At 41.8% G+C, this 23,136-nt stretch overlaps 1 protein-coding gene across 1 annotated transcript in view; it reads right to left on the reverse strand.

The window, feature by feature from the left end:
* The window catches only part of LOC126176442 (uncharacterized), a 197,850-nt gene extending 177,720 nt beyond the window's left edge, over positions 1 to 20,130 (reverse strand). Inside the window, exons 1-2 of the mRNA XM_049923599.1 lie at positions 19,996 to 20,130; positions 4,426 to 4,697 (exon numbers count right to left, since the gene is read on the reverse strand). Of these exons, the coding sequence (XP_049779556.1) occupies positions 4,426 to 4,697; positions 19,996 to 20,130 (407 nt within the window). The remainder of the gene's footprint in view (positions 1 to 4,425; positions 4,698 to 19,995) is intronic.
* Between the last annotated feature and the right edge of the window lie 3,006 nt (positions 20,131 to 23,136).

Here is a 23,136-nt window from a genome sequence, read left to right on the forward strand (position 1 = left end):
CTGAGTAGTAATGGCGGCTTTGTGGGTTTCACTGATTGTACGCACTCTTCATTCATTGATATGAAGCGAAATTTTATGCTACTAAGTTCTGTCGTACGTTAGTTCTTAAGAATTTCGGCAACCAAGAGATACACCGATGAGAGTTTCTGCTGTTACGATACTTCGCTTGAAAAGCGCAATTAAGCGGGATTACATACCGATAAAAATGTCTAAAACTCAAACGGAAACAGCCAAATTGGATAAGACGGTTTCTGGCTATAGATGAGCAATTATGGCGGTTCCTGCCCACGGCAGATCATTTTCTGTCGTAATATTACACTTTATCAGAAGCTATACAAGGAAATTCAATATCCAATGTATACATGAAGTAACCTGAAATGTTAATTTCACTATAATTTCGCGAAATTGACTTTAGTCTACCTGAATTAAAAACTGAATACTCGTAATTGCTGTCTTCATCGGTGTAATTACAGCCTTAGAGTGGCAAACGCCTGTACTGGTTCTTGTTTTAAGTTTTTTCCTCTGTCACCCAACCAGCTGGGTGAGCAGTTGCTCAGTTCACGTGATGCCCGCATCGTAAGATGGAAAAATCGAGTGATTGTGTGTCTGTTTCTTTTATTTATGAAAATTAGATGGCGTAAGTATTCAGTTGGAGGAGACGTTGCCAGCTGTAATCCTCTGGGGCATGATATTTAGAAATAGAGGATAAATTTAAACTATTTAGAAATAGCAGATGCCAATATTAAAAGTGAAAAACCAATAAAGACAATCTTTTACGCAAAGCAACTAGGAACAGCAGCGAAGGAATTTGGAGGAACATTTCTAACTGAAGAAATAAGGCTATTTAGTCATTGTTTCTCAAAGGTTGGCGTTGATATTAAAAGTAAAGTGCATTTAGAAGAATCATTAAAAGAAAATAATAAATGAGAATAGCACCAGAACATAATAATTCCCTTAATTCGGAATCGTAGATGTAAGAGGCTGTGGAATGTAACACTGTAGACTGAAACAGAGGCAACATTATTAAGTAAACATACCGACGGAGCTTGTTCTCCTTGATATAAGAAAGACGTTTTTGATACTGCATCTGAACGCACGTCTATTTGATGTGAAGGCTATTTAAGAGAAATAATTAAAAATGTGAGTTGTTGCCGTGCTAGGAACAGCATTTCGGCATCCAGAGATTTCGCAACAGATACCTATGGATTATATTTTGAGTGAGAAGTAATGACTTGCCATATCAGTCTTCTCTGAGACAAAGTACCGGAAGACTGCGAGAGAGAATAGAATGTGCAAATAATGGCTTATCCTCATTATTGGTTTGTTTCTGCATAAATGTTTCTCCCGGCGATACCTTGAAACAAGTTATTCGTAATTGGTACGGAAAAGAAATTGCACCAAACATAAAAAGGGACAGAGGGACATTTCTAAACCACGGAGGGGGAGAACAGAGGCAGCAAGAACAGTGGCAGCAACAGGAGACACAGTCGGCTGTGTCCCGGGAATCGGTTATACGTGGGCGAAAATACGTACAACTTAAGAGTACCATCCAAAATTTCAAGCCATAGCGTAATATCGTAATGACTTATTCTCTGACATAGTTTATATAACGACTACGTTCAGGAAAATGTTATTAATACTCATTTTCTCTCCTCGTCTGAAGTTATCCAATGTACTTGTTCGAAATAGCTGTGAATTTTATATGTAAAGTATTTGGGTGTGGTGTTCGATATAGATTCCATAGGTTGATCGTAAGGAATATATATATAACGTTAAAAAAAGTTCGAATTTAATATTAGTAAAGTTCATATGTACGTCCTTTACTCCTGTTTGTAACTTTTTGGGTGCAAGCAATTTCAGAAGTAAAAAATCGGCCCGTTACTTAGGAACAACAGCAACCATGAAGCTGTAGCATAACAGAAAGGAAATAACTGTGCGACATACACAGTAGAATTTCGTTTATTCAATCAACGTGTTCAGTGAAAAATACTCTTACCAAACTAATTAATTAATTTTCTTATATTCGCTCTAATTATAATGCATTTTTTCAATGAGCTCTTTGCATGTATTTGCAGTAGACATGTGCTCTGCAACGTCATTCAGTAGAAATTAGTAAATTACTTTGAGTTATGAAACCCACTGCCTCTCACATACTTCATAAATTTCGCGTATTTATTTTCTTAAGCATAACGTTGCATCATTTCGCTGCTGTTGTTGGACTTTTTAGCTTGCATCCGGAAGACAGTGGTGTACAGGGTGCATTATAACTAATAGCGAAAACTGACAGAGGTGAAAATATACGATAATAGAACAAAAATCCTCCCAGTAAGCATGGACCTGCGATCAAGCCATTTGAAAGATAATACAGATATGTGGTTATAAGATGCTACTGACAACGATATGAAATATTTATGTACACCAAATAATCTTCTGACGGGTGTTGGTACAACCGCCGCTATATTTGTGTGCAATAATGATGACTTCAGTGTATACACATTTTGCACGTATAAAATATTGTCCTGCTTAGTAGAAATGGATTTGAAATTTAAGCTATTCGATTAAGTGTCTATCTAATTGGGCTCAAATTTCACTCACAGTTCATGGTTGGGGATTGTGGTAGAAGCAAGCTGGGGCACCTGCGCGTTTTGTTGTTGACGTGAGATGAAATATGACGTCGAGTATGGTCCAAGATGGATAGATGGAACAGGACGTGCACCTCTGTCTCGTAGATCACCTGTCATCAAACATCTGGAATTTTCTGTCTGGGGCTATCTCAGGCGTGAAGTTAACAGTACTTCCGTCAATACGGTTGAAGAACTGGAGTAGCAGATTGGACGGTCTTCTCAAGACTTAGGAGCTGATTTATTTAAGATAAATCACAGGTCACTGTAGATAAGAGTGCAGTATTGCGTGTATCTGCGACGGCTACACATGGGACACCTTTAACAGATACGAGTGGACAATAAACTGTAACATGCAACCCGCTGAAGTAATATTGTATTAGTTTTTGCGGTAGATCATGGGTAAAATCTGAGCTTTATCGAAGAGTGTGCACTTCATGTGCATTTGAACTAACTAGGATAACGTTTCATACAGAAGTTAGTTGCGGGTCGTTGTGGCGTATTCGCTGTTTCTCTCAAACGGCACTTTTGCGGACCGATGTTTGCCGGAACGTTTTCGCTTTTGTCATCGCATGCTTTCATCTGCGTCAGTTTTCGATATTATGATGCATCTTGTGTGCTTCCAAGCGTCTGGGGCAAGACAGCGGTCGCAAGGACATGGTAAATGAGTTTGTCATCCGTAATGGAATGTTAAAGTGATTTCCAAATTCGTGACGTTACAGCATGGCCCTCTTCGTCTTGCAGGCAGCATTACAATCATAAAACTGACAGAAATGGAGAACATACGTCTTGGTCGGGTCGGGAAGCAACAGCGTTGTCGATAAACTTCCACCATTTCTATACTGCAGGTGCAAATATGGACATACCTTTCAATAAAGTTATAAGCTTCTTCTCTGTAGAGGACTACTTGAAGCAGGGGAACAGGTTTCGTGAAACTGATGCACTAAACGGATTCGAAATTACGTAGTGGCTGTTCGTCCACAAAAACGGATGGCAGCGTAGCCTGAAACGAAGCGACAGTTCCTGTTGTTTTATCTGGTTTTAGAAACGGGCTAATTGTAGCGTTTTCGTTTCAGTATATAAGTTGCGGTAATGTGTTCCCGGCTGCATATGTTTCTGCAAGCTTCCGAATGCAGCACGTCCCAGGAGAAATGGTCAATATTCAGGGATGTAACAGGAATGCTCATTCCAAACAAGAAATCCTAGTAAACATGGGCTCTAAAATGAGCACCTTAAAGGCTACGAGCACTTCATCTTCGATACTGTGAAATAAATCTGTTTTTCTGCAAACCCTTTTAAGAGATATTAGTATGGAGAAAAACGAGAAAAAATATCCAATAAAGATGGCTCTCAAGTGCAAACCTTAAGAGCTACGAGCAATTCTACAGTAGAAGGTATGTGTTCGACAGTAGCGAAAATGAACAAGTGCGCACAGCCCTTAAGATATGCACTTTAGAGCCCATTTTTACTACGCTTCTTTTTCTTGTTTTGGTCCATACTACCACCTCCCAAAACGCGGGAAGCAAAGAATTTGCATTAGGAAGTGCTCATAGCACTTTAGGTATGCAGTTTAGAGCGCTTATTATATGGACTGAATATCGACCCTTTCTGCAGGGACAGCAAGCATGTCTGGAAAAGCAATACAACGTACGCTACGCAAGCCAGCTTTGTTCCGGCTGTACACCGAAGCACGTGGTTTTGTCAACTGAATGTGAGGAAACTGCAGAAGATGGACTCACCGCGGGTTTGGGGCCAGCCGCCGGTCAGAGGTCAGAGCGGAGAGCTGCGAGAATCGTTGACGTACCTGCCGCGCCGGCCGGCGGGTTCCCACGAGCTGAGCCCCTGGCCGGCGTAGCCCGCCTCGTGCACAACCTGTCGCAGGGAGGAGGCGAGCTCTGCAGTCGGACACAAAGCGCCGCAGCCCGCTGCAAATGGGAAGGAATAAACGGCGAGCCGAGCCGCGTGCACAACCTGTCGCCTGCACGGGCCGCTCGCTGCCTCACCTGCCCCAGCGGGCTTCAGTCTCCTCTCTGGACCAGAAGTGGCTACAGTCTTGTCGTTTTTGCAGATACCGGGCTATTCGAGCGAAATGGTGAGAAGTGTAGCGCGCAAGTGGCCATAGGTTTCTGTATATCTGTTTCACGTTAAAATTTAAATGTACGAGTATCTGGAATAGTTATAGCACAACTCATCGATTTCTCAGAATATCTAGATTCGAATATACAGGCTGAAGCTGAAAGACAATTGTTCGTAATCTAATTACCGTATGATTTGAAGCCCTGTTCATTCAGATCGGGCGTTACTGATATTTCAAAGCCCTTGCTCACTAACAGGTCCAATACAAAATTACAGTGCCTGTGTTTTTAAGAAGAACGATGCTTCGTACATGTTTGCATGTCCAAACAAACGTTACGTCGTCCTTCTCAACAACACAACACTCCAGTATTTTATTTATCCACCGATACCAAGTGGCGACTTTCAATTAAAATGTCCTCCCCCGTAAGGGAATTACACAATATGTATACCAATACAGGTTCTGGTGCAGGAACGACGACGTGTGGAAGTTTGTATCTGGCTGTAGGTCGTGCACGGGTTGTCAAAGCGATTAAGGCGACCGCTCGCGTAAAGCGGGAAATCCGGGTTCGAATCCCGGTCTGACATCAGTTTTCATTGTCGTCCTTCGCTTATATAACTGATGATTGTTCGTATTCGCAGCTGCGAATACATTTCCTGTAGGTCGAATACGATTTACCTTTCTTACAAGTTCGTGTTTCCTGTACTAAGATCCAGTCCTTCCTGTACGGTCACAGAAGCGCACGTACTGGTGACAGAAGTGGAGAACCTCACCGGCGTTATCTGAACTTTGGTCGTGCGGGTCAAAGTACAGTGTGTCTCAAAATGTACAGTACAACTTCAATGTGTTGTAGCATCCAAACTAATTAAGATATTCGTATCATGTTTGGCTTAGGAGACACTATCTCCCGAAGTTGTTATACCATTAAGCCAATTGCCACATGTGGGTCTTTGGTGACAAACATAACATCTAGTCTGTATTCAACCTCTATCCACACTCGGCGCAACGTATCTGCATCAAATGTGGCAATGGCAGTAACGATTCGGTTCTTTAAATCACTGATGTGGCTGACAGGTGCTTGGTAAACTCTGTTCTTATGTACCTCTACTGAAGTCCATGAGTGTAATGTCAAGCGACCTAGTTGGCCAGAGAACTGGACCATCATAGCCAGTCCAGCGATTTGGCAACACCTGTTCGAGGACATCTCGCACAGTCTGAGCACAATGTGACGCTGCACCATCTTTTTGGAAAACGACTTTGTCTTGGCAGTCAGCCAGTTGTGGTAACGCAAACAGCTCCGAAAATATCTCTGCGGTGAACGTTGAAAAGCCAACCGTTTCCGTTCTGTGTCGGCTTCACTTGTTCCAGGTCGTCCAGTATGGTGTTTCACATCATCGCTTCCTGTCTGCATAAAAAAGGGACAGTTGTAATTCTAATCAGAGGATTGTGCATCGATTTGAGATAGGACAAAGTAATTGCTCTGATATTTATGAAATATCTTCGAAGAATAATTGGTAAACTCTTTGTCTATTCATCCCCTATTAGTATTTCCAATTCCTTGTGCCTCATTTTAATTGCAGGCAGCTAAAGAAAAATCAGAAAATAATATCGGTCGATTAACAGAGGACAAGCAGTGTCTACAAGTACAGGGACAGGACATTTTGTTCACGTTAACACAAGATCTATTGGATAATCATAACTTGCCATTATCTTCCATTTCGATTCGGTTGACGCTTTTCAGAACTGCAATTTGGGTCGAATATATATATCCGTAAGAAAAGTGTATCGGATTTCCTAAATTTCCCAAGAAGGCAAAGAGGTTTGTTCTTGACAATCTACGAAGCAAAGTAGAAAACAGCATGAATTTTTATTTCTACTATTTCAGTCACAGCTGCGTGTAGGTGCTATCTCGTCAATGCAGGTACAACATTTATCGGAGAAATTAGTGAAATTTGAAATAAAACTAATGACGACTTTAGAGAGGTAATGATAGTAACCTTACATTCGGTAGGAGGTGTCCATAAAGGATAGGCAAAGCATACAGTTCAACAGTTGCCGCTCCGGCCGGTACTCCGTCGCATGAATACAGGAAACTTGCTAGGTGCAGCACGGGCAAGTATAGGATGATCAGTAGCTTGCCTCGAAGGTTAGAAGCTACACGAATAAATTCTTGAGAAGTCGCCAGTCTCAGCTGCATTGACATAAAATTCTGCTGCAGTGATAACCAGTTTCGGACCGGCAAGCCCATTCTCAGACTACACACCTTGCTATTAACCGTAAAAGGGTGTTTCCGTAAGTGCGTGCAAAAATTTACCAGGACATAGAGGTTGCTCCACGGAACAATTTGAGGTAGGAAACCTGGGTTTGGAGAAGCCAGCTTACGGAGGTAATAGGAATAGAATCCCTTTTAGTATGTACTTTTTTATTTACATTGGTTAACTGTAGCATCATTGACAAAATGAACGTACCATTTATACAGTATATTACAAAATGTGCTGAAACTGACGGCCATAGGAAATAATCAAGGGGATTCAGGTCACGTGACTTCGCAGGCCATATAATAGGACCTACCCTTCCAGTCCTGCGACCAGGAAATACTGTACCGGTACTACTCCATCGTACGGTACTGTACGTCTCTGATTAGCACTGAGTAGTGAATGGGTGTCATTGATTCGTAGCACGTTCTGTGATGGGTCAACGTAAATACGGCACAACAGTGCCGCCTTATGGACAAGTAAAGTAAACAAAACCTGCATCATGATTTCCCGGTAATCAGGCTCGGCCTCCTTGTTTCCTTGCAGGAAATAAACAGTGTACATGTAAATAAACAGTACAGTACGTGTAAACCTGTACGCACGTTAGTAGTAAATAAGCTGGAAAACAGTAATGCAAGACAAAGCGCTGGACAAGTTTACTTCCATATCTCCATCAGTTGGCTTCTTCGACCCCAGGTTCCCTATCTCAAGCCGGCCGTGTGGCCGTACGGTTCTAGGCGCTTCAGTCTGGAACCGCGTGACCGCTACGGTCGCAGGTTCAAATCCTGCCTCGGGCATGGATGTGTGTGATGCCCTTAGGTTAGTTAGGTTTAAGTAGTTCTAAGTTCTAGGGGACTGATGACCACAGACGTTAAGTCCCATAGTGCTCAGAGCCATTTGAACCATTTTTGAACCCTGTCTGAAATTGTTCAGTGGAGCATTCTCTACGTCCTGTTAAATTTTTGCATGCTCTTACGGAAACAGCCTGTATAATACGGTTAATAACAAGGTGTGTAGTTTGAGCATGGACGTGTCAGCTAGAAACTGTTAACCAATGAAGAAGAATTCTATATCAATGGATCTGAGTATCTGAGTAGGACGAAATATAAAAAAAATATCCAATTTCCTCAGTACTGAACAGGTGGTAGGTTCAAATGGTTCAAATGGCTCTGAGCACTATGGGACTTAACATTTGAGGCAATCAGTCCCCTAGAGCTTAGAACTAATTAAACCTAACTAACCTAAGGACATCACACACATCCATGCCCGAGGCAGGATTCGAACCTGTGACCGTAGCGGTCGCGCGGTTCCAGACTGTAGCGCCTAGAACCGCTCGGCCACTTCGGCCGGCCGAACAGGTGGTAGCATGCCTCGCATAAGTAAGAATAGAGTCGAGGCCTCACGTTCCTCTACCAACCCACTGTTGCTACTCTACGGTTTCCTGCCGCAGCGTGGGTGTGACAGTATGAAAGAACTCTGAAGATTTATTCGTGTAACAACACTGCCATTCCGACTGAACTTACCGCTTTCTAAGTTTTTATTATCGTTTTGCAGTACCTTTCTCTGTAGTGATACGTAGTAGTTCACCTTTTAATGTACAGGATACTTGTTTTCTAAATTTGCTACTGTCGCAAGATTAACTACAAGCTTGAAGAATTTGTATTTGTCCACCTGTCAGAAAGGTGTCGTCACTACATAGTTTCCATAAACATCTTTCTGAAAGGATTTTCGTGCTAATTGTAAGACGATATCTTAGCGCTGGAAATTATTGCACACAGTGCGTGAGTTTACAATGTCATGCGTATCATTAAAAAATAACTCTACCCGAATATAAAATAGCTATGTCTTGTATATCTGCAGCCCGCTAATAACATAACGAGACTCAATATGAAACAGTACACTGCAAACAATGGTGGCCTCCAAAATGGATCGCTTCAGAAATACTAGCTTTACTCATCCAGCACGATAAATCGTCGCTCATGAGGTTTCCAATTTCAGGTCGAGCTTGCAAGTAGGCATTATCGACCCAGTTTTGTGATCCGACCAGTGTCAGCCCTGTTACGGTCTGAGCAGCCGTATCGTGGTGTTCTGCCATGATCACTGACAAGGGTGTGAATATTTTTTGTGGCAAGATCTATCCAGCGGTGCAAGGTCTACTCTGGGAGTACAACTTTGCTAAGATGACAATGACCAACGTCTTACAATTGGTGCCTTACGACCGTGATTTGATGAGGAAAGTTTTAGTATTTTTCTGGCCGTCACTGTCGCTGCATTTCACTACAACGGAAGCTTTGATTTGTTTTGGTAAACTGGTCGTTAAAGATTGTGCACAAGCTGAAACGGCAAAAGATAGCCGTATGTTTTTCAAATGAATTGTCCAGGCATACACCTAAAATATTTTAGTGAAACGTTGGAAAATTTATATCTGTAGGGCTAGAGGGAAATTCGAGTCCAAAGTGTTAATCACTGTGCCATTTCGCTCGGTGGATAGGCGGTGAATATCGAAGAAAACCAATTGGTAGCTGATTTCATTACGCTCGTGTGTAATCTTCGTCTTTTACAAATTTCCTCAAGATGCCAGGCGTACAAAAAACACATTATGATAAATCTGCACTGTTTGGGTGCAGTTCAAGGACCTTGCATGTCCTTATTAGTGTGACACACTCGGTGGCATCGAACATGGTGTTGCTTTTAATGCTCTCCGGCGTATTTTTGAGCTTTATAGAAATTGCACAATTTTTCCAGCTATTCGTCACATTCTAATGCTGACTGGAATGGTGATGGCCATTTTCTACAGCAGTACTAAGCGTTACGCTCAAGGAGATTATAAGCACTTATCATCTTGAAAAAGCCTTAAACAATACGAAGTTTCCAGTGTTTAAGGTGTGAAGTGTGGCTCTGTATTTAAGAGAATCGAAACAGACTCGCGGTTGGGAGCACTCGGGATCAGACCCCATCCTGATTTAGGTTTTCTGTGGTTCCGCTAAATGAGGATATGTTCGTTTTCCTATTCCAGCGTGCCCAGTGCTCGCGTATGTTACGTCACAATAACGTCGTCGTCGACGAGACGTTAAGCCATAATTTTATTTTTCTTTATAAAATGTGCGACTTTAGCCTGTCTTGCTTGGTAGAGTTTTACACTACACCTCTTGTCGTCACAATACTAATAAATCCATATGTCCGAAAATGCATTCGATGGTAATCTTCGAACGGTTTCCATTTGAACTCGCATTATTGCTCTGATGTTTTTATTACCTCATCGCTTTGCTGTGGAAACAGATAAGCTCACTGGGGAAAATACACTGATAAGCCAGAACGTTACGGCCACTGCCGTCCGCGACGTTTGATGCCGCCTAGCAACAAAAGTATATAATCGGAGCAGACACCGACAAGGGATGACCCTATGGGCTGCAAATAGGGAACTCCATTGACATAACCGAATTTTACGAAGGACAGATTGTTATTATGGAGAGCCTGTGAACGAGTATCTCGAAATCGCGAAGCTGGTCGAGTGTTGATGTGCTACTGTCGTGGATATCGACGGAGAAAGGTAGGAGGACATTGAAACTACCACCAAGCGCTAAGTGGTTGAATGTCTACGCCCTCTCACAGAACGTGGGGGTTGGAGGCTTGTCTACTCTGTAAAGTAGGATAGATGGCAATCTGTGGGATCTCTGTCGAAAGAGCACAATGCTGGTGCATGCAGAAGTGTTTCGTTATTTATCGTACATTGCTGAACGCCGAGCTCCGCAACGGACCATCCCAACGTGTTGACCCAATGGCATCGTCAGTTACGTTAAATATGATTGCAGTGGGCACGAGGCCATCGCGATTCGACCGTCGTTCAGTGGAAACGTGTCGCCACCTGGGCTGAATCACATTTTTGCTACAGTAGGTCGCTGTCTCCAAACGACCTTCCCCTTCGTTTGCATGGGACCTGCGGCAGTAATCGATGACATGCTGACGGCTGCGGATGACCTGCATCCCTTCATGTTGATGTCCTCTCCGACGGCGATATCATCTTTCAGCAGTATAACTCTCCGTGTCGTGAAGCCAGAACCATGCTACTGTGGTTTGAGAAGCATTATGGTGAAGTCACGATGACGTCTCTACGACCAAATTCGCTTAATGTAAATCCTATGGAACCCATATGGGTCGCTACCGGGTGCTATCACCGCGTATCCAAATCAGCGGCCCGTTATTTACATGAATAACATGACCTGTGCGTCGACATCTAACGCCACTTACCTCCACAAACTTATCAACAAACTGTTTGACCCCTGATACGCTGAATCGCTGATGTATTTCTTCCCAAAGACGGACACACAAGCTATAAAGCAAGTGGTCATAATGGTTTGGCTCATCAGTGTATCACCCACACGTTTAAAAGAGCGCACTGACCGCTTCGAAGCGCTGTAGAGCTGGTATAACCGTCTACGAGTGACACAAGTCATGACAAGGAAGTGGTGCGTATGTACCAGTCGACTGTATGGAATCGGCGCAGTAATATGGGTCGGTATGGTGACGTGACAGGATGACAGGAGAGAGCCGATGTGTTTGGGCTTGCTCATGATCAGACCGTGAATGATGATGCTCGGTTTGTGGTATATCGACGCAGACTGTCCAGTGCGTCTTCATAGCATGATCTATCAATCGTAGCGATGTAACACGCCGTCAGAAAAGGATCCGTTGAATGATCCTAACCTTCAGCGATCGGAGACGAGTGTTAAGATTGATCAATGACAATCAGTCCCAAATCCGACAGGAATCACTGCTGTCAGCAGACGCAGGACTATCTCAACCAGTTTCCGAGCGAACACTGAACATTTCGAGTTGGGTACCTCGCGGAAAGCTATTAGTCACAGAGGCACATAAAACTACATGTCTTCATTGAGTCAAACAACACAGGAACTGGACAGTAGCTATTTGGGAGTGTCTGTGTGATCCGAAGAGTTGTGATTTTGCATCTTTCGAAAAAAGATGCAGGACCTCGAGTGCCCCGGCCACCCAGTGAGATATTTAATCCACAGTATTTGAAGGGAGTAGCTCAGACCAGGGTAAAAAAAAAGCACTCCTTCTTCAGGCCACGAGTGGCCTACCGGGACCATCCGACCGCAGTGTCATCCTCAGGGGAGGATGCGGATAGGAGGGGTGTGGGGTCAGCACACCGCTCTCCTGGTCGTTACGATGCTATTCTTGACCGAAGCTTCTACTATTCGGTCGAGTAGCTCCTCAATTGGCATCACGAGGCTGAGTGCACCCCGAAAAATGGGAACAGCGCATGGCGGCCTGGATGGTCACCCATCCAAGAGCCGACCACGCCCGACAGCGCTTAATTTAGGTGATCTCACGGGAACCGGTGTATCCACTGCGGCAAGGCCGTTACCTCAGACCAGGGGTAGTGTGAATTTTTGGGGGTACTTTTCTTATAATGAGTTGAGCCCACTCTTTCGGCTTGCCGTCAACACGACGAACCAAGATTTTTCTTTTTACATGCTAGGTGATCAAGAGTCACAATTTAGTCTACTTTTTCATGGTGAATATTCTGTGCACATTTGCATGAATACGTTCCTTTCCCTGTTTGACGACAACTCAGCCACCCTATCGCACCATGGCTAATTCTCAAAATCACCCGACCTTAGTCCCACAGAAAATGTCTCGGAGTATTGGTGATTTAGCATACCTGAAGAAACTTGTGGACACTCTTCCACGCCGAAATGAGGCCATTATTATGGCTAGAGGCGTTGTTACACGGTATTAGTGACATGTCTCCTGGGGTTATTGAGTTTTTGTCTGGAGTGTCTAAGAAACTCAGGCATAATACTTGAAACGTTACCTATTTGAAGGAGACTCAACGTTTCACAACTAGAGGGTGCTGGTACGTTGCCTGTATGCAATTTACAAAATTATTCACATGGCCCTTGTAGTCTTCCGCCGGAAGCGGACGCAATGGTGGCGCCCGAGGCGTACAAGTTGCGAGATGCACAAGACATGAGCGTGTGCGGCAGCTGCTGAGGACACGGGTTCGCGACCGGACCGGTTCTACGGACGGCCGGCAGGTGGTCGCGCCCTCCTTCTCACCTGCTGGCCAAGGCTCCGGTGACACACACGTCCGCCCGCCTGCACGCACGCACGCACACACGTATGTACGCGCTCTCGCTGGGACCGGTACCGTCGCCTTCCCAGTAGGTAGCACCTGCCTGCGCTCAGTGTCACCACGCGCCATTCGTCGTCCACTTTGGCCAGCCGTCACGGAAGCGCCACTTGCGCCTCGTTGAGGCCTCTCGTGCTTCAAAGGCCATATTTTAAGTACACTGTTGTGCAAAACTTAAGGACGAAAGCAACTTTCGCATGTTGTGTTACTGCCAAGTAGCATAGCTCGATGGAAATTGGACCACATATAGAAATAACTACTACAGCTTAGTACAGAAGGTAACTGAAAGACGTACATAATGAGACGAACAGAAATGGCACTTTCATTCTAAGACAAAAATTACGCTCCAAGTCTCTGCGATGCACGACGTTCCTCAGGACATAACATAAAGCAAGACATGATTATTAATGTGGTGTGTGATCACCACGCACGTGCAACGTGTTCCTACGCTCCCACAACGTTGGTAAGGTGTCCTTACGATAGGGCGTTCCCATTCCTCCACCAGCGAGGCTAACAACTGCTGGTTGGCCATTGCTGCATGTGGGCGTGTTGCCATAAGTCTCCCCATTGGATCCTACATGTGCTAAATGGGATTTAAGTTGGAGGGGGGGGGGGATGCGCGGGCCAGTTCATTCGCCAAAAATCCTCTCGTTCCAAGGGCTCTTCCATCTGCACATCCTATGTGATCACACATTGTCATCCACAAAAATTACATTCTCGAACATCTCCCCATATGGGGGGTACGTAATGCACCCTGGCTCTTTGCCAAACGTGATCTTTTTGCTGGTCCAGGTGGTGTGGAGAGCTATAATTTTCCATGGACATTGGCATACTGACCCAAGAGCGTCTTTTCATGGGTGCATTCGAGCCTGACTTCATGTGTATATGGGACGATTCTCAAGGGCATCGAACAGCGCAGATGGAGGAACTCTTACCGGCCGGTGTGGCCGTGCGGTTCTAGGCGCTTCAGTCTGGAACCGCGTGACCGCTACGGTCCCAGGTTCGAATCCTGCCTCGGGCATGGATGTGTGTGATGTCCTTAGGTTAGTTAGGTTTAAGTAGTTCTAAGTTCTATGGGACTGATGACCACAGATGTTAAGTCCCATAGTGCTCAGAGCCATTTGAACCATTTGAGGAACTATTGAAACAAGAGGATATTCGGCGAATGCGTTCGCCTGCTCGTACCCCAAATCGACCGGGCGTAGAGGCTGCTTTGTGGAGACACTTTGCAGCAAGTCCTCATGTGCCAACGAGCATCCGGACTTGGTCAGCCGCGGCTAGCGGAGTAACGCAACGCCCTACCACAAGGAATCCTTACCAAGCTTATGGCCAGTATAAGGACACGTTGCGGACCATTCATTGCCGTTCGTGGTATCACACATCATATTGACAACCGTGGCCCTGCTTTTGTAATGTCCAGGGCACCATCAAGGATCGCAGTGGCTTCAGTATAGTTACTGTCTTTGAATAAAAATGTAATTTCTGTTCGTCTCTTTGCGTACTTCTTCCAGTTACCTTTGTATTATGTTGTAGCAGCTCTTTTTATGTATGGTTCAAGTTTGGTCGAGTTGTGTTACTTGGCAATGATACATCAGGCGAAAGTTACATAACTTTCACGCTCTTTGGAACCAAAAGGTGTTGTAATTTATTCGAGGTAATTTCAATGAATCACGGTTGCTTGACTATGGAACAGTCCTTCCATAACCACGAGTTGCTGAATTTTATCCATTTAAGTCTAATTAAATATAAATAACAAGCTACACTTTAATCATCCAGAAGGTTGGCTTGTAGACTTGTGCTATACTAGACGGGTTCTTAATGGAGGTGATATTCCGTTGCTTTCCTTCGATCTATGAATTGACTTTTGTTTGAAAATGTACTCCGAACCCCGGTGCCACATAGTATCTTTTCGCGTTACGTAACATTGTCAGTGGCGAAAGAAGGGAAAATTGACCTTAAAAATTGAAGGACTGACAAGGGATCGTATTCAATAGCTTTAGGCCTGTTGTATGTCGTTTTACCACTGAGTCACCGAGCCACAAGGCATTCGTAAATTATGTTCTACTATGATTATTTGGACAAGGTAATGACTATCTTCCACTATTTTTCTCCGAAATTTTCCAGAATGTTTACATTAGCAGCAGCTCGGGCAGGCACTGCCGCAAAACCTCTAGCAACTATAACAGCAAGGAACTTTTGAAACATGGTTTCATATACTGCAATCAACATCTGAGCTATAACGACGTTTTACAGTTCTTTCGATGTTAGCTATCCTGCTCTGATACTATACAGTATGAATTGTCAGGTTTGGTTTGTAGGAAAGCTTCCTTCGCTCTCTTGTGGTTCTGGGAAGGAAAGTCGCGTCACTTTTTATACGGTGACTAACACTTGCAAAAAGCGGTATGACGTGTATCTAGACCTTTAACTCTGTGAGTGTCTTGACAACGTCAACATTTGGCTCCGTTTTTCGTGCGAGAACGTCACTCATATTTCTACCCGACCACATAAAAAACGAATACCAAAGTGCATGATGTGTTCTAATGACGCCAAGCTGTCTCTCATATACACAGCACGTATTGGCTGCAGCAAAATTATTACAGAAATTGTCGAAGATTTGAGATCCTAATTGTCGTTACTGCCATAAACATTGTTAGATAGCTTTTCAGTGCATTCAGAGGCTTATTTCATCAGACAAAAAGAGTATTTTTTGCAGCATTATCAACTACAGATTTGGTGCTATCAGTTATGAGAAGTATCATAAATTTTAAATTGTACTTCTGCTCGCTTATTTTGTATTAAAATCGTGTTTTGCTATGCTGCTATCTTACGAATTTTGTTTATTCACGACCTTCTGCACGCTATCCCTGATTGGAAACGTAAATATCTACCATGATCTACGTGTTCAAGATACGCCTGTCCGGCTCCTGAAGACCCTTACCAGCTCTGAGCATGGCTTATGTTTCCTTAAGACATTTTTAATTTTATTTATTTATGTTTAATTTGTGTTAAAACGTTTTTTAATACTCAGAATAGCAACATCAGTTAGATGATAAGTTTTCTATAGTCAAAGGGTAATAGATAGACTCCCATTTTGCTGATGGGTCTTTTTGCTCTGCCTAATATCCCCGAGTTGCTTTCCAGCGGCTATGTGTGATGCGGGCAACATAGCTACTGGGGCAGCCCTTTTTCTGTATCTAAAGCTCGGTTTCGCAAACTGGTTTCCGCGGAACACTGGTATTGCGCGGGTAGTAAATAAACTAATTAAACTGTTAACAACTTGGTGGCTTTTTCGACATTTTGACGCAATAATTATTTACTTACAAATTATGATTTCAGTGTTATTAGTTACGATTTAAAATTTGAACTAATCACTGAATAAAAGAAGTTTTATCGTTTTAAAAATTTCATTAACCCGCAAAATAAACGAGGCGTTCCATGAAAGTATCAGAAGTCTCAAACTGCTCTGTCAGAGGAAAGGTTTAGGAATCCTTGGTCTTGAATATCAGAGCTGCATACTGCGTTAAGAAAGATTCTAAGAAATAACTAGAGTCACTTGTTTCTTGAAGAAACTATTACTTCTCCTCTATATTACAAATTACAATTTTTAATATAAACCTGAACTGATCCAATTTTGTACGCCCTTACCTAAAATTTAGATGACGCTGCACTTAAAACCACAATGTTCTCAAATAACTGTATGGTAAATGCTAATGACGAAGTACGTAATTCAGTGTGACGATTGACTTAAAACTAATTTTCACTGCCTCCAAAAAGTTTCCATCATTAAAAAAAAGTTCGGCAGCCAAGACTTGTTCAATGTGTTCACGCTTGTTCTTCAGCTGACAAGAGAATTTGCAGTGACAGAATAGATTTACGTTCAAGTAGAGTTATATAAGATTTTCTTTGCCAATTTTTGCATAGCTGAATTTCCTTAGACTGTATCATCTGCTCTCAGCATTTCTGTATTATTGCTGAATCATGGGAATGCGCCATATGTGAAAAGTCGCCATGTGTGAAAAGTGTTGAAATCCTGTCCATCCTGGCATGTTCGCCAGAGATATTTATTTACAGCTGGTTACTGATTTGGTTAGCTACCTGCATGTTTACCGTTTGTTAACAAATAAATATCATTTGAGTTATGCTCTGTGCCAACAGTGCCGCCTTAGATTTCCAGCAAGATCAACTTAAGTCAATGTTCGCATAGCTTAATAGGAACACTTACGTGGTTACCCGTCTATGCCACGGGTACAGTCTGAGAATTAGGACTAGGGCAAATGAAGATGGCACCCAGCAGGCTGAACGTGTGTAGCTTGTTTTGAATAAAGTACAGTTAGGACAGGTAATGTGTATCTGCTCATTGAAATGATGACTGCAGTCATGATCGTCATGAGTAGTAGTTTGGCACGAATTTGAAATGTACTTTGCCAGTAGAGAACAATAGTTAGTACTACGAACTGTAGGTTGGATATTGTTTGTGTATTCTCAGAAGAAGGTGGAAAACAAATGTATCGACAGCGATACATCAACTTCACACTTTACCCAGATTACTCGAAAAACATAATATTTTTGTAGGGATTTTAAAGACAGTGAGTATCTCTTCCACATATTTGCGGGGCATTAACATAAAAATCAGGATTTTTATTATTTAAGGACTTTTTCACTGTCAGTTCTATTGGTTTTTATTTTTATTTTACGCACTGCTGTTGATATTTCACTTTTGATCTGAAAGTAGCAGACTTTTTATTCGTCAGTGAAGCTTCCCATGCTTGTATGAATTCGTTGTTCTTGTATTAATTCCTGTGTGCAGCTGCATGTGCATTCGTTAATTCTCGCCGTGTGTATGTTGTGCAGTTCATCACAGAAGAGTCAGCCTAGAAAAATACAGATTTCTATAATAAGTATTCATTTTACAGAAATTTTAAAATTGTTCTTCTCTTCTCGTCTGAAATACATATTTTTCTATAATTTCAGGTTCCTTCCATTGTTTTCAAACTGAATCATGAAGAAATTTATCAATTTCTGTTATTTGATGCCAAAGTATTCTTTTTATTTGCGGCCCTCTGGAACCAAAGTTTTATGCGTAGGAAAATTTGGAGGTATTACTCTTGTATACTGCAAACTTACTTCTAAGAAATTCACAAACTTTCTTCAGTGTGTGAGAGAGTTGTCAAATTATCCCCGTTTTGTAGATTTCTCTCGCCTTTCTTCATAGACGACCTTTATCTTGATGGGGGATAAATGTATTTTGTACCATATAATTTTAACCTGATGCTTGATATCCTCTCTTCGACATTATACGTATGTGTTTTGCAGCGTAAGTTGATTCTTTTTATAACGTCATAACTGTTAGACGTTAAGTATGTTTCGTATTGGATAAAATGTCTGTTCCCGGATCTTCATTGATGAAACTGAACGATATTGTTGGAGTGGGTTCTCTCTCTCTCTCTCTCTTTCTTTCTTTCTTTCTTTCTTTTTTCTTTTTTTTGTCAGTGTGATTTTGTCATCCTTACCCTTTAATCACCAAACTAGTGGTTTGTAATTGTCTCATAAATCTATCGTATCCATCGTAATTCACTTACATCAGTTGCATCGTCTCTGTCATGCACAGACTTATTATTTAAAGGCAGAATGTCGAAAAATAAATTTCTATTTTTAATAGTTTTGTAAGGAGAATTGCACACTTCGTCTGAGGATTAATCAACGGATGAAATATTTTATGTAAAAGGAATGTATCGTGACACTATAATAATTAGTATGATCGTTTAATCTCTTCGTCCCAGTCCGAGGTCATTGTGGTTTCACTTGGAACATGGAACAATTTTCTACATATTTAACTAAAGTGCGCATTCGACTGTACTCTTTTCTTTCGATAGTTACATTAAGGCACGTCCAGCAATGAAGCATAAGATTATTATCGATGACAGGAGAAGGTTATTGAAATGTCCCATTTGCAAGCCTTGAATGTAATATGGAGCGTCGTTAAAAATGGGCGATAGAGGTATACGTCTGTAATATGCATTTGTAGCTAATATCCGCGTTCACTCACTGAACATTTGCAAATTTGGTGTACATGAATAAAGGCCTCCATGGCTCTATCGGTAAAACACATGACTGTTAACGGAGTTGTGAGAGTTCTGGGAATCTTCGACGTAAAATAGAAGAATGTTATTTACTTTCAGCCTCGTACTTGCAGCAATATCAGTTATTTTTTATGTCCTAACACAACTACGAATTTGTCGCTTACATTATCACCCTAAGGCTCTCGCTACGCTACACACCCTAGGACGCAGGTGTCAGAGACATGCAGACCATCTGAACTCAATCCTCCGTGTTACTCAAGGCATATCTAATGATCAGAATTCGCTCATTCCCGCCGCTCCACACTACCAGAAACACAATTACTACCATGGTAGCAAAGGAATCAATATTCAGATCCATTATCCCCGATACTCCTACATTCATCCCTTCTCTTCCAGATACAGTATAGTCTCTGCTTTTTCAGATACAGTATAGTCTCTGCTTTTTCATATGTTTATATTATTTGATAGTTTAGTTGTCATTATGTTCAGTGTGCAGTATGTGCTTCGGTTTATTATATTTACTTCCGGAGGTTAATAAAAATATGAAGGACAGAATGCTGTTCTTAATGTATAATGTAATGGGAAACTTTTTCAGTAAATTTCAATTACTTTCACTTCTGAAACTAATAGTAAGTCAACTCGTTTATAGGTTCATTTCTAGAAAGTACTTACAGATCCGATTTTGAAGTTTCTTCTGATAACTGGACCTATGCCTAAATGAGCTCTTCATTCATACAAAATAATCAGTCTTTCAGAGCAACCTTTGCTTCGGTAAACAAGGCGGAAGGCCATGATACGAGAAGGGAACTACATGGCCGTGCTTAAGAACCTGGAATCGTGTTGCAGCTGAATAGTCAATAGGCTCCCATGTGCTACGGAGTTTTGGTGATGGAAGTTCAGATGTACTCCCGCCTTCGACAAAAGCTCCAGCCTTCATTCCTTCCATCTTGGACAGATGTTTAGGCCCGTCTGGTGCATAAGGTAGTGACTGTATCACATAATACTTCCCATGTTTCGTCAGGTTCTAACTTCACTAGTAATGTAGTTTCCATGTAGTGATGTCTTAGTTTCAAAATTGTATAGCTCTTTGGACCAAGAGACATTGCTCCGTGGTGAAGTAATGTGAGTTTCATGAAGTTTATGATTTTAATATGTTCCCGTTGAATGATGGGAGCCGCCCGCAGTTCGTTCCGTTTTGTCGTTTGTTTCACGTCAATATTCTTTCGTTATTTCCTGTAATGCAGCAACCGTACATTGATGTGCAAGGAGCATCTGAAACTGTGTTATCTCTGTATCGTCGACCGATGTTGTATTTAGGCTAGATAACTTTCCACTAAACACTGATCTTTAGTCAGTCCTCGAGGAAAATTATACTGCAAAACATCTTACTACTCTCCCTTCTTGGGACTTGATTTATACTAACCTGTTACCACTTACGTCTTAACAGTCATGAGAACAAGGGTATCTTAGCTGTAGGGCATATGTAAACGAGCACAAGCATAGACTGTAACATTTCCAAAACGTCCTTGTACCCTTCATAAATTTTCAGTTGAAGCCAGATATTGCAACTAAATCGATGTATGAACTCAATGGCCCTGTTTTCAATAAAGTCTCGCAGTTCCATACTAACTTTGCTTGTGTTTTTTGGCGTTATTAATTATCGCAAGGAGATGATGAGACTTCACGTGTTTCTTGTAGGGAAGACCCCAACCTTCTTGCATAATGAAACACTTTCTCCTTTGGGAAAGTTTCCTCAGCGAATCAGGTAATCCCTTTTGTTCGTGTCGACATCGTTGACAAGCAACTACGTATATATACATGCACTCGAAAAAGCTATGTAAAGCGTGAATACAGTTCTTTGATTAAAATATTAGGGTATGTAACCTTAGTTTCATTCTCTCGCCTTTATAATTACGTCTACAAACGTGTATTACACGGAATCAGTATCATCGAAATGATAAAAAAGACAAAATACGAAATTAATTGTCGATGTACTGATGGAAATAAAAAATACGTCGCAGGAATTAGTCACCTATGTTGTAGGTTTTTACATATACAATCCGCTGGGTTACAAAAAAATTTGAGTTTTTTTGCGGTACTTAAGCCAATAGTATGGTCTGTTTATCCAGAACCTTTTTTTCACTTTTCAAGTCATTTATGTATTTGAGCCATGTCCTTTTTTGCTTTTGTACCCTCAGGAACTTGCAGATGATAGACACCTACATGTACATTTACATGGATACTCTGCAAATCATATTGAAGTGCCTGGTAGAGAGTTCATCGAACCACCTTCTCAATTCTGTATTATTCCAATCTCGTATAGCGCGCTGACAGAACGAACCCTTATATCTTTCCGTACGAGCTCTGATTTCCCTTATTTTATCGTGGTGATCGTTTCTCCCTACGTAGGTCGGTGTCAACAAAATGTTTTCGCATTACCAGAAAGCAGACAGTAAAACTAATTATACTCCAAAAATTCTGTCTGTAAGCCCTTTTATTAAATATCAGTTTCAAACGAATCTCATGTTGTTCGATTGGACTTAGTCAAGGGTAATAATAGACGTATAGTATGCGTGCTTATTGTTTATATTCTGCTGTACACGAGTCCCTGGCAGATCGCAGTTAGAACTATAAGAATTTTGTGCTGTTTAATCTCACAAGAGTAGGATCATGATACTCCGTTGTACAGCTCACCTGGTACTTTTGAGAATTAAGCGAGATACAGGATAACAAAAATAATAAAAAATAGTTCTTCTTGCCAAGATGCACGCTACGTTGATTATGCGTGACAAATTAAAAATAGCTGTTAGATCGAGCTTCAAACTCAAACAGCTGCATACCTGCTACTGAGACGATTTGTGAAACGTGCTCGCGTGACTCAATTGGAAGAGCGCATTCCGAGAAAGGCACACACAGAGTTTTCTTGAAGGCCAGTGTTTTTTTTTTTTTTTTTTTTTTTTTATATTTGTGTCATCTGCCACCCATGCTTCTACCCCGGCTCCAGTAACCAGAACGTCAACATGTTAACCCAAGAACTTCATGGCTTTGTTTTTGACAACAATTTTGTTTTTATCTCTGTTATACGTGGCTCGGAAGTCGCATTGGGAATGACTGAGAAGATAGACCTCACCAGATTGTGATACGGAGAAAAATAGAAATTATGAGGCGTCATCTCTCTCTGGATGTTGAAAGAAAGATTGTAAGTGGCTTGTAGGTGTTTCGGTCACCACTTATCAATTTTGAACTTAAACAAAAAACGTTCAAACATGTGTGAAATCTTACGGGACTTAACCGCTAAGGTCATCAGTCCCTAAGCTTACACAGTACTTAACCTGAATTATCCTAAGGAAAAACACACACACCCATGCCCGAGGGAGGACTCGAACCTCCGCCGGGACCAGCCGCACAGTTTGTTTAACAAACTGAATAATTTATGCAGCTTTTGGCGTGTAGATATTTCCGAAACCAGATAAGAATTTATACGGTCGAAAAGTGACTTGTAGAATATATTTATATAGACTAAGTGGTCGCATATAACATATTCGTAGTGCAGTGACAAAGCGGCCATCAAGCGTGATAACTGTTATTGTGTAGAAGTTTATGTTTAGTAAGAAAATAGTTTGTATTGCATCCCCAATAAGCAATAATTGGGGAATGCGCTCACATGTTTCTGAGATAGTGCATGTAATTTTTGATCTGTGTACAAATGTGCGTCACACATGGTAAGATACAGCTAAGGCTCTTTGTATTATCTTGCATAATTCATTTTTTTTTCTAGCTGGTGGACATAGAAACTTTGAATGTTCATGTTAAGTTCAATGCCTTCCCTGTTATCTTTCACGCTACATGCTTATGACATTTGGAAATATGTTAGAACTGTTTATTACAGCTGTGACGTTTTCTTAATCTTCAGACACAAGTATGGACTTATCGAGTCACTGGTGTTTCAGAT

This window comes from Schistocerca cancellata, chromosome 3 (assembly GCF_023864275.1).
Source record: "Schistocerca cancellata isolate TAMUIC-IGC-003103 chromosome 3, iqSchCanc2.1, whole genome shotgun sequence".
Taxonomy (NCBI): domain Eukaryota; kingdom Metazoa; phylum Arthropoda; class Insecta; order Orthoptera; family Acrididae; genus Schistocerca; species Schistocerca cancellata.